This window comes from Chenopodium album, chromosome 21, assembly GCF_948465745.1.
Source record: "Chenopodium album chromosome 21, dcCheAlbu1.1, whole genome shotgun sequence".
Classification (NCBI taxonomy): Eukaryota; Viridiplantae; Streptophyta; class Magnoliopsida; order Caryophyllales; family Amaranthaceae; genus Chenopodium; species Chenopodium album.
Window position 1 is genome coordinate 35,886,436 of NC_137854.1, and position 12,588 is coordinate 35,899,023.

Genomic DNA, 12,588 nt, shown 5'->3' on the forward strand with positions numbered 1-12,588 from the left:
GCTAGCTGCTTGTGAACTGTCACTCTGCTCTGTATTTTTTTGGTACCATATGATGTACTTTCTCTGTAGGACCATACTGTTCTAAAAGAGAAATTGTCTAATTTGTGATTATATTTTATTATTAAGTACTTTTATGTTATGATTAAAATATACTGTATACGAGTATGTATTACAATTATTTAGAGGATAATAATGGGAAATTTGAAAGTAACCTCTTTTATATCTTTGGGATAGGAACAATAACCATGTTAATATGTGATTATGTGAAGCATTTAGATCCCCGCTTAAAGTGAGCGCATGTATCCCTATGATCATTTTATGATGGGTGATTTGCATGGAAATTAGAGAGGCACAAACACAAATGAATATAGATGAGTTCTTTAACTTGTAATTATGAAGTAACCAATCATTCTCGATTGCTCTACAGACCAGTTGATCTCCAGTACCAATAACTATACTCTCTCCGTTCTTTAGTTGATACTTTTTTTTTTATTTTTTTTAATTACATTTACTGACACATGTTCAACAACAAATTTAACTAATTAATTAGGAATAAGTAAAAACTATACAAGAATTTCTTTTTTTTATAAATATATCTAACAAGATCCCATGATTGCGTTTTCCAAAATAATAAGTCACAAATCGGCGCCAATCAAAATAGATATTATGAATGGTGGCAAAAGTCAAAACGTGTCAATTAAAAAGAACCTAAAAAGTACAGAGTATAGTTTAGACTTGACCAAAACATATCTTTTTATTTGTTTTTTTTTTTATTAGATATCTTCACTTTCATTAAACATTGAGACATAATTAACAATACTTTTTTATTTTTTATTTTTTAACAAAATATGGTCTAGGACTCATAGAGATTATTTTGCAACTTACCAAAAAGATTCAAATCAAAACACAGCCTTAAAACCTTAGACCCAAAAACCCATATATTAGGTGAAGAAAACAATCCACATTTGTTTCGTTAAGAAACCAAGGGTGTAGCTATTCAATTAAGCAAGAAATGCAATATAAAGTGAGTATGTAATGATAGATGCATACAAGCTCGAGGTCCTAATCCCTTCCTAATTGCGTAGGCTATATTCTTACCAACAAAATATGTAGTTCTTACCTTGACTATGATGTACACCTTAAGAGGTTTCCTAATTAACCCCTTGTTAATTGCATAGGCGTTACCTACCAACAAAGTAATACTACTTGCCTTGACTATGATGTAAGATGTAACTACTAATTAACTACACAACCAACACACATCTAATGTACTATGCGTCAATGCCGCAAGTTCTTCTCATATGCATTAATGAATTAACAACTCGTCTTTACATAACATGTTGCAAAATCTCAATTGATAGTGCGAGCAATTAGTCTTAACATTATGAATAATCCTATCAGTTATCAGTTATCACTTATCAGGCCATTATTATCAATAAAGCCTCAACATCTACGTACGAGTAATAAATATCTCATCTCAACCCTAACCATTGGTGCGTGTTTTGTTGAAAATCTTGGTATGATTGGTCATTAACATCAATTGTGTATTATTATTGTAAGTGACATTTAAACATATCACTCTGTCAACTAATGATGTGGTGTGACAATGTGACATAAATGAGAATATGTTATGATTCTTAATCTTTTATATGAACATAATTAAGGCAAAAGTCTCGTGACATAAACATTAAATTGTCTATGATTATTGGCACCAACTTAACAATATGACGAAAAAATTATCATCACAAGTCTCTTTTTTAATATCCAACAACCTGGAGGTATGAAATCTTTGTCATACACTCATACAACTATACAAGTAGTTGTTAAAGTGTTATTATGCGTATAAAGTAAGGCAGATTTATGTTTGTTAAATGTAGAATGTGAATGATTTTAGTGTATTTTTCGTCTTGAAATGTTTTGAGTTAATGACTGTAAAACACCAAAAATTCACATGCTACGTATTATTAGTCATATAATTCTCAAACAAGAGGGTAAGGGATAGCTTAAGTGATTAGAGCTTCTTTCCCAATTCCAAGAGACCTTAAAATAAATTCTCATCAGCTATACTTTGACGCAAAAATGTATAATTCCACAAGAAGCAAAATATATTTACTTTATTAGAATGCATGGAAATTGAGGAGATAAGGGCCTTTAGTTTATTTATGTACACTTGCCCATAATCACATGATAACATTTACTCGTCCATGGATATAATCTCAATACATCAAAATAAATCACTAAACCACCACCCCTCAGAAAAAAAAAAAAAAAAAAAAAAATACAAATTTAGGCATTTAGCAATTAGCATTACATCTTCCCTAATACAATAATATCAATAAAAATGCAAGCCATTAGTCATACAATTATCAACTCCAAACTCACATTTTTTATAACTCCTTTTTGCAAAACAAAATAAACAAATATATTGTTATGAAACTAATAAAGTATTATATTTATTTATTTATTTAATAAGGATGAACATTTCTACTCAAAGCACTACCATTCGTAAAAAAGCCCACCAAATCTTGCCTATATGGCAAATACGATTTCCCACCGCCTTTCTTTTTGTCTTTCCCTCCACCCAAATACAACGCTTCATACGCCGACTTCTCCTTCTTCTTCTTCTTCCCTTCTTTTCTCTCTCCTCCTGACGACGTCGTTTCACCCTTCTTCTCCCCCACTTCTATCTTCAACTCCTTCTTCTTCTTCTCCTTCTCCTTCCTTTTCGCCTCGGCCGATCCCGAGGCGTCGGTTTTCCCGTTTAGGAACACGAATGCGTCTTTCCCGTCACTATTACTCCTATGCAGCAAATCTCTCATCTTCCGAAGCTTCGAGAACCCCGTCGAATTGCTCTTCTTACTCATCTCCGGCGACGGCGCTTTCCACACGCAGTACGATCCTTCTTCTGCCACGTCATCATTTTCCGGCGAGTTTGATACGACGAACACATTCTTCACCGTCCGGCCGTACGACGACGATGACGTCTCTCCTTCGCCGGAATATTCGCCGGAAAACGGTGAGATTACCCGGATCTGACCGTCTTCGAACACTTCTTCCGCTGATACCGGCGATTTTAAACCTCCTCCGAGAAAACAAAACTCGAATTCCTCATTTTCGTCGCCATTTTCATCTTCTTCCTCGTCATCAGATTGACGCGTTGATGACGATTCTAGGGTTAGGGTTTCGTCCAATTTATCAGAAATTTCCGATAATTCTTCATTTTCAACTAGATTCTGATTTTCTTCCATGATTTTTGGTCAAAACAATTGAACAAATTTACCTGAATTTAACCCTAAAAATTTGTTTGATTTTCAGAGGAGAGAGAAAAATTGAAATGATTTTTTGTTAGAGAGAGAAAGAAAGAAGGATAATGACGATAGCTAGATCGTGGGTTTATATATAAAATGTAGAGGAAAGAAAGGTAAGCATTTTTTTAAGACAACAGTCCACGTCATGGGCCCTACACGTGGGTTCCAGAAACTGGGTCCACGTGGTTGTGACCGTGTGAAAATAAGAAAATTCAACCCAAAATTATCTTGGAAAATTAATTAATTTAGGGATTATTAAAATATTGGTGGGAAATTTCGTTTAAGTTACCATTAGTCAATAATTAGTGGTAAACATGACAATTAGTACATTAGAATGAGCTTTTTGGTGCTTTATGGTAAGTGAGGTGAACCTGGCTTTTTGTTATGTTGTGGTGAATGTTTGATTCTTTTTTCTTAATAGTCATACATATATTTCTTGGAAGGATCATAAACTATATACTTCGTATGACTTATATAGTTACATCATTATAATCCAAGATTTTACCTAGAAAGTTACATTTAAAGCGTTAACGGATGGTGGTTGTCAACGATAATTATTTGACACTTTTATTGCAAATGTATAGACGATAACAACTGTTTCTTTATGTGAATTTAAATAATACTAGTAATGTTTTGACACTTTTATTGTTTTATATTTTACTATTTTATATTTACATAGATGTTGTTTTTATTTGAAATTAACAATGGAGTATATAAATTGTTCCAATTACTTTAGAATTACAAACATGACGTAGTTTTATAGAGAAATTAGGTTTACAGAATAATCAATGGAGAAGTTTATGTTGATACGATAACTTTGCAAAGTATTCTCACAAATTCAAATAATATCTAATCGCGCAGGCTTAATACCCTACTTATAACCTATAATACAAATTGAATATCCTTTTTGTAAGATCTATTGATCAATTTGATTCCATTCTTTTCAAATGTCATTTTCAAACAATAATTTAAATTTATTGACAAATCATTTTATTATTAATTTTAACAATTGTCTCTTTCTCTTTGATTAGAAAATGTAACTACAATTATCTACTTTTTTTGTTTTTATTGTTACAATTAAGTTTGACAAAAACTGATAAGTACTCGTATGATACATGAAATAAATAAGTTAGTGTCGTGCACTCGTGCCTATATAATTCATTTACAATAGTGAGTATACCTTTTGGAAATCACTTGGAAAAATAGTCTTGGTTATATTCTAAGAAGAATTAATTAAGTAAATGTGTTACTCCATCCGTCCCTAAATTACATTCCTCCTTTCTATGTTTGGTATTCCAAAATTACATTCCTCATTTCTATTTTTGGTAAGTTTTTTTTAGTAAATTAACTCTCTTTTTCTGTTTTATATTTAATGCTTTATCACTCATCCTTACCTAATGTCACTCATAATCCTTGTGCCAAATTACAATGAATATAATTGGTTAAAAAATTTCAATTAGAAGCATGTGATTGGTCCTTTTTTTTTTGCAAAGGATTGATAACATGTCATAAGTAATAACTAATCTATCTTTGTACTTCTCATTGCATTATCTAATTATTGTTATTTGTCTTATTCTTCCCTCCTTAATTCCCGTGTAAATTTTCAAAGAGGAATGTAATTTAGGGACGGAGGGAGTACAAAAAATCCATCAACAATATGTGTATGAGATTTATCAAGAAATAAAATATTTAAGGTAGGTACAACTTCACAAAGCATCTTAAGATGAAGTGATGTGGATACATATACAAAGAACATACTATAGATGATGGATCGTTTAATCGTTATATGGGCATTACTGTCTAGATAAAGGCCATTTTATACTCATTATAAAACAATATTAAGGGGATTTCAACCCATGATCCAACTCTAGGCTTATACGTTTGAAAACAAAAGATGTATATATTCCCTTTTGTTGCACAACCTTGTCTTATCTACATTGTTTCTATTTTGGCAATTTATTTCACCTGATATCAGGAACTAGCCTATTTTACTTTACTTGAATCATTAAGGGTGTTTAATTGTTCATCATATATTCCCTTTTTGCACAACCTTCTCTTGTCTTTTGGATGCTTGTTAAAATCGTCTTAATGAATAGATTATTAATTTGTAATTTTTATAATTTACAATAATTGATAACTAAAAATTAAATTGATAAAAAGATTTGTATCAACATAAATGCAAGCACAAGAAAAATGGAGGGCTTATTAAAAAATGGAGGGAGTACTATTTAGAAAAATTTAAAACTAATAAAATTTAATCTATTTCACTGATAAATTTACATATTAATTCATAATATAATCGACCAAACAATTAGTAATTTGTGGTTGGTGCACCCAAAAGAACATTTAATATATTTAAAAGAACATAGGTAAAAAATGAACATGTTTTTATTTTATTGCAATTGCAAATCAATCACTCTCTTCTCCTGCAATTTCTCACTCCTCTTTCTCTTCCTATCACTCTCTTTCTTGCTGCCAATTTTCTCTCTCCTTTACACCATTGTTTATTTGTTTTCATCTAAGAATTTCAATGAAGCTCTCAAATTGGGCTCATTTTGCTTCAATCTCGTAATACTGGTACTTCTTCTACTGTTTGAGTAAAAACTATTTCCAAAGTACTAATTTTCTCTCTCTAGAACTTTTCTCTCTATCTTTTTCTATTTTTTCAAAAAAAAATCAAAATAGCAAAATTGTTCATCTTCAAAGTGAAACCCAAGAAAAAAATTGAACTTGTTTCAACAATTCAACCTTCAAACTTGAACAAATGGTGGATTCAAGTAAAATGTAAGTATAAATTTTGTACATGCAAATTATTTTTCGTCAATAATTTTAAAGTCAAAGTGTTTAATTTTGTGAATTTGGGTTTTTTTTTTTTAAAAAAAACTAAAAATAAAATAAAGCTATGAAGTACAAGTTGTTCAAAAAAGAACAATTGGAGGAGAAAGAAGAATAGTAACGAATTGAAGCCAACTGGAAGATAACCAAGCAAGGTTAATTTTTCAAACACTAGCTTGTTATTTTTCAAACAATAACATGTTCTTTTTATTTCATGTTCTTTAAAATATGCCTAATGTTCTTTTCGGAGGCCATGTTCTTTGTCAAACACAAACATGTTCTTTTGTTGAAGATTATATAATGCATGTTCTTTTTCAAATATTAGCATGTTCTTTTTCAAACACTAGCTTGTTCTTTTTTCAAACATTAACATGTTCTTTTTATTCCATGTTCTTTAAAATATGCCTAATGTTCTTTTCAGAGGCCATATTCTTTGTCAAACACAAACATGTTCTTTTGTTGAACACTAGCTTGTTCTTTTTTCAAACACTAGCTTGTTCTTTTTTCAAACACTAACATGTTCTTTTTATTCCATGTTCTTTAAAATATGCCTAATGTTCTTTTCGGAGGCCATGTTGTTTGTCAAACATAAACACGTTCTTTTGTTTAGAGCTGAACTGATTAGAGCTGAGCTGAGCTGAAATGAATATTTTATGAGAGAGGGAAATTAGAAGCTGAAATGAACTGAACTGAATTGATTGGAGCTGAACTGAATTGAACCGAACTGAAATTAAGTAAATGTGAACAAGCCCTAATTTAACCGTTTACATGCATTACATAATATAATCTCAACCTTAAAGTGCATGCTATAAGGTTGTGTTGCAAGTATTTAATATGCAAAAATAAATAAATCTTTTAGTTTAGGAGATAGAGAATATAATAACCATGGTTAGAACCCTAAAAGTAATTTTGTGGATGATCAATTGAATCCCTTAAGAATCAGGATGTTTTTTTTTTTTTAATTTTTTTTTTTTTTAAAGAAGAAACTAGAAAGTGTAAATTGATAAAATAATCAAAAGTAGTAAACATTTTTTAAACTATGAGCAAAAAAACAAGCCTAACTAATACGGAGTAACCGAAAGACAAAGGGTCTGAAGCTACAATATCATACTTGTATATCACAACTGAGCATACCCCGAATACTCTAGAGCGTGGAGGTGAGCCATCGATTAATCAAAATTACTCTCTTCATTTCTGAACAATTGACACAGTCAAACTTTGCAAACATGTCAATGTACTAGTTTGGCAAAAATTAGGTGAGTCATGCGCGAGTTATATATAGGAAAATTGGAAAAGAAAAATATGTAATAATTTCTTATCACTTGGGAAAAATACTGTAACCGTTGCTGCATGGGTGATTGAATTAACTATCAATCAATTCAATGAAAGTTAATAAGTAGGGGAAGAAAAGAATTACTTGTATGTAAATTGAATTGGGAAATAAATAATACAATTGATGAGAATGTTAAGAAGGTGTTTGTTTGGAGGGATAGAAAGAGGATGATAGGGATAAAAGGAAAAGGATTCAAATATTCTCTTGTTTGTTTAGGGGGATAGGGATAACATAGGAGAGGAAATACAAAGTAATTACTAGGTGGTATGAGGGTTGGGGACAAAACAAAGGAGGTGAAATACATTTTTAAACTAAATGAAAGAAAGAATGAAAAAAGAGGAGATATTTGAGTAAGGATAGTTAAATAACTTTCTTACTTATCCCAATATAATTTCCAATTCATACCAAACAAAAAACAACCTCTTTTTTAATCCTTATCTCACTTACTAATCCTCAAAATTTATCCCACCCTTTATCCTCCTTATCCCTATCCCTCATACCAAACACCCCATAAATGGATTTTAATGTTAGAAATGAATGTAGAGAATAGAGTGTTAAGATTAGAAGAATTATAAAAGTTTTCTCTAGGATGTTCAGAATCAAGAGTATAAACCAATCTAACGAAATTATGTAATCCGAGTGACAAATTATGGTCTATATTTTACAATTGGGCCAAATAAAGTCCGCAAGTTCAAATAGTTGGCCCTAAAAAGAACTATTGAGACTTACATTGTAATAACATGTCTATTTTAAAGAAGACTATTCAATGGCTACCTAAAAATTGACAACTATCTCTGTTGATTGCCAAAAAATTGAAACAAACCCTCTTCGGAAAATTACACCATAAAGAATGGAACCAAAAAAGCAGCCAAACTTGGTTATCCTGAGTACAAAAAGACGAGGTGCTCGGAGTTATAAGAGCTAATGAAGAGCTTCAAGGGGCCTGAATTTGAAGAAATCATCCATATCAGTATTAAAGAAACCATGCATACGATCACAACTCCAATTCGATACATGTGCCGGACCTTTTCTTCTTTTCCTATCCCACAAAATTAATAGTCACGTTGATAGTGATTTGAATATAAATTAATACAAACCAAGGCCGTCCGAGGGTGTATATATAACAATTGTAGTTCTAGTATGAGAAGGAAACCAAGACTTCGTGACAACATGGAAACATATTCAAATTACCAGTTCGCCTAATGTAACTACTAACTACCATTAGGAGATTGAGAACGGGTTGTTTTTGAGAATTAAGATTTAGTGATGCAACTATGCAGGCAGCAGGCCCAAAGATAACAGTTGGCTTTCCACAACTTAACAATGACCTACTCTGGATTTATTTGCCATCTCTCAGAGGCTTGCCCCGGGTTCAATCCTCACCCACAACAAGGCGGGTTAGACTGTAGAGTGTATTAAAAAAAAAAGGTTGTCCGGTGTTGGGTGTAGCGATTGAAAGAAGGCAGTCCAAGGATTTCATTCAACCCCAAGAAAATTAAAAGTATTGAGCACAGCCAAAACTTTGGTACGGAGTAACTAATAAACTAGCAATAGTACCATGGATTAGTAGGTAGTGAACAAATGACAGCCAATATATACCGAATTACAGACATACAGTGCTTAGGCTATTTAAGTGAAATAACACCTTCTACAAACTTAAGGCTAGCTAAATACCTAAGTGAAATGACATCTATCAAGTCACAAGGAGCAAACTTGGTTGATTGAATTAATGCTGTTCATCTTCTTGTGAATTGCGGAGCTTGATTTTTAAGCTGTTAGCCTTGATAACGAGTCTCTCAAGTCCTCCTCACGGATCTCTTTTTTGTTTGACTACAAAAAACGCAACAGCAAGGCTACAGTTATTGGGTAACGCCTACTAAATTATCTTTGATCAGATGGTTTCAAAAAAAAAAAAAAATCTCTCTAATCAGAGATAGATGCATGAAGAATACACTCATGTTTTAGTTACAGAATTTGCTGTTACCTGAACTGTAAAAATGGTTGATACTTGGCCATCACACATTGTGAGATTGGCATCTTTTATTGGCAAACCCAAAGCACTTAAAGCCTCCAGCAACTTTGTATACACACCGGGTTTCTGTTGGCATATAATTCTCAGCAAGAAGTTCCCATTTCCAAGCTGGTTCGCTTGTACATTAACCTAGCCAATGGCAATGGTCCAATATGCATATTATTATAACCAAACAAATTTACATTCCAATTAAATTATGCACATAAACACAATCAAGCCTTAAAGGAATTTCTGTAATTCTAATATACCTTTAGTCTTTCAGTGACAGAGGAAGCATGTTTAGGCTTGCTAATTTTTTCTCCCAAATTGGCTTTCAGCTTCAATGTATGCTTTTCATCAGAGTCTTCTTCAATCAAACTTTTCAGCTCATCCTGGAGTTCCTTAATCTCATTATTTAGCTCTTCTATGTAATCAATTGCATCTGATAGAGTAGCGGCTTTGTGCATCTAATTTATCAGAAAATACTGTAAGAGACAGAAATATGTATTTATGCAGGAGGGCAACCATGACAAAATATCAGCAACATAGATTATTATCGTCATCATAACAAAAAATCAAGTAAAGCGGTTTTTACCTTGGTGATCTTTGGGACCAGAGCACGAAGGGAAAGAATGCCATCGTTAATCCTCTGTCTCCTATTCCTCTCAGTTAAAAGATTTTTTGATTTTCCAGTTCCTCTCTCTAGCCCATGTTTCTCCTGTACGATGACAGGATCTTTGTGAGAGGCCATAAGTGGCTTGGACGGTATATCTTGAGACACGGAACAAGGGTTGGAATCAGGAGAAGGGCGCTCATCTGAAGGGAATGAACCAGTAGAGGATCCATCTAATGTAGAATCGCTGTAGCGTTGGGCTATTGATGGGAGCGTGCTGGGTTGAGGCCAAGCTGAGATGTTGGGTTGATTTAGAGATGACAGACCAATATTTGATTTTATATCCAAAAACGGATCAATGGACTGCCCATCAAAGCTTATAGTAGAAGTTGACATAGTTTCTAGCTCTGAATAGATGTTGAACTGACTCTTCACATATTCTATTACACTGTCATCCTCTTCTACCTAACAATTCATAAAATCATTTGAAAATAATGCAGAATTAGTATACACCTAGCATTAGTTCATATCATTTGAAAAGCTAAACGTCTCTTACATGCTTTGATGAATACAGCTCTACCAGACCACCGAACACAGGTATTAAAACATGAGTTCCACAGGATTCCTGGTGAAAGATAGGCAGAAGTTTGTTTGAATCAATTCTGGTATAACTCTGACTAGGAAAGAAAAGTTTCCTTGTGATCAAAGGAATAACAACTACCTCTCTGTTATTACATTTAATTAACAAAAAAGAAATAAAGAACATCTTCATGCAATCTTTATATACCAACATGTTTCATCAACACAGAAAATCTCATAAACAACACCATGTTTCTAGTTTCTACCTAGGCAAAATAAAAAAAGAATATCATCCAAGATATTAAAATCAAGCTATATTATCTAAGAGATGAACATAATTTTAATTTTGAAATCAAAGAAACTTCAGTCTAGTCTCACAATAGCTTAGAACACCAACAACTTATAGACAAAAGCAATCTCATACTCCATAATCAACATGTTATCAAATAAAGGCAATACTAGGCTACTAGCATATCATCCAAAAAACTAAAAATCAAGCTATTATTACATCCAGCAGTCAGTTAAGAAGCAAGAATATCATTTGAGCTACTAAACTACATAATTTAACCTGTTACTCTTCAATGATCAAACAGCATACAATGAACTAAAATAGGAAGGGATTGATACCAACCTCGGTTGACATCTTCGAATCCGATTTCTTACTAGTAAGCCACTGGGGTTGACAGGAAAGCACGACTTCTCCATGAAGCCTGCAATCCAACCCCTCACTAAATTAAATCATTAACCATTGCCACTCCAATCCAATTCATATCATTAAAACAAAACAAGAGAAGAAGAAATACCCAGAATAAATAGACATAAATGGAGGCAAATTAGCAAGAACTTGGCATGGATTTGTATTAGCCAGATGAACATGATTAACATCCCTACAAAATTGCATTGAATTGCTCTTCTCTCTTTTCCTCTTTCTCAAACCCATCTCCTGTTTCCCACCGCCATTACAGCAGCAACCTAGGAATTCAATAAACCTGACAAAATAAAGGATTTTACATAAATCTTCAAACCCAACAAAAAAAAAAAAAAAAAAAAAAAATCCCATTAAACATAACACTTAAATTTGCATAATTTAAAGGAAAAATTGAGTTAATTATAAAAAGGGTACCTAGAAGGATCATCACCAAGCTTCCAAAGAACACAATAATCCCAAATTCCTGATGAATCCAAAACCAAAGGTCTTAACCACTCAAATGCAGTTTCTAAGTGACACATTTCATCAAACACTTGGTATGCAACTCTTAGCTTTCTACTAAAACCTTCTTCTCCAAGTAAAAACCAAAAATTTCTCTCACCCCAGAAAAATTAACCACCCAAATTTATATACCCAAGTTTCAAAAAAACAAAAAAAATCTGTACAAAATCATTGCTTTGTCAGAAACAGCTGACACTTTCTCTCTCCTCTCTCTTGACTAACAGAAAGAAAGAGAAGGGTTTAACGGCCTAAAGAACAGTTCAAAAAAGCGGGAAAGCTACTGGTAACGATCTAGAGAGAGAAAGAAGAGAGAGAATGTTGTAGATGATGATATGATGGACAGGTGGCAATCAGAGAAGGGTGGTCTACTGTAATAACAGTGAGGTGTGATGCAGAGGATTGTAGCTCGTAGCATGCAGATGAAGCGTGAGATTAACGCGTCTGAAAAAGGCGCGTTGGATGGACCACTGTTGTGGTAGTACACTGGTACAAGACAAGGAAGAAGAGAGTCTGGAATCTTTTGGATTTTGGCTATTTTTGGAAAGTTTTTTTTTTTTTTTTTTTTTTTTTCAATTTTATTTACTGTTGCTAATTTTGGAGGAGTGGAAGGTTGGAACTTGGAAGGGGTAAATTTTGATATTCTATTGTAGATTGTAGATTTGTAGGTGATTAAAATTGGTTTAGGCTTGAATAAGACTG

At 32.7% G+C, this 12,588-nt stretch overlaps 2 protein-coding genes across 3 annotated transcripts; both read right to left on the bottom strand.

Annotated features, from left to right (window-relative positions):
* Positions 1 to 2,465: 2,465 nt before the first annotated feature.
* LOC145600743 (uncharacterized) lies at positions 2,466 to 3,248 on the bottom strand. The gene has a single exon (XM_081656614.1). The coding sequence runs from the start codon at positions 3,246 to 3,248 to the stop codon at positions 2,466 to 2,468; it is 783 nt and encodes a 260-aa protein (XP_081512740.1).
* Positions 3,249 to 8,922: 5,674 nt separating this feature from the next.
* LOC145602407 (transcription factor bHLH90-like) lies at positions 8,923 to 12,111 on the bottom strand. 2 transcript variants are annotated; one of them, XM_081658600.1, is made up of 8 exons: positions 11,803 to 12,111; positions 11,483 to 11,668; positions 11,311 to 11,389; positions 10,657 to 10,725; positions 10,083 to 10,565; positions 9,757 to 9,954; positions 9,461 to 9,637; positions 8,923 to 9,306 (listed from the first exon to the last, which is right to left on the bottom strand). In XM_081658600.1, the coding sequence occupies exons 1-8, from the start codon at positions 11,907 to 11,909 to the stop codon at positions 9,244 to 9,246; spliced, it is 1,362 nt and encodes a 453-aa protein (XP_081514726.1). In that variant the 5' UTR covers positions 11,910 to 12,111; the 3' UTR covers positions 8,923 to 9,243. The 2 variants fall into 2 exon arrangements, with proteins under 2 accessions (XP_081514726.1, XP_081514725.1); XM_081658599.1 differs by having other exon boundaries at positions 11,311 to 11,407.
* Between the last annotated feature and the right edge of the window lie 477 nt (positions 12,112 to 12,588).

Excerpts from the sequence above, each read along its gene's own strand:
- LOC145600743 (XM_081656614.1), bottom strand. The coding sequence starts at position 3,248 with ATGGAAGAAAATCAGAATCTAGTTGAAAATGAAGAATTATCGGAAATT.
- LOC145602407 (XM_081658599.1), bottom strand. The coding sequence starts at position 11,909 with ATGTGTCACTTAGAAACTGCATTTGAGTGGTTAAGACCTTTGGTTTTG. Across the intron at positions 11,408-11,482 it reads TTTATGTCTATTTATTCTGG|TGAGGGGTTGGATTGCAGGC; the intron begins GTATTTCTTCTT and ends GATTTAATTTAG. Across the intron at positions 10,726-11,310 it reads ATTCGAAGATGTCAACCGAG|GAATCCTGTGGAACTCATGT; the intron begins GTTGGTATCAAT and ends ATCTTTCACCAG.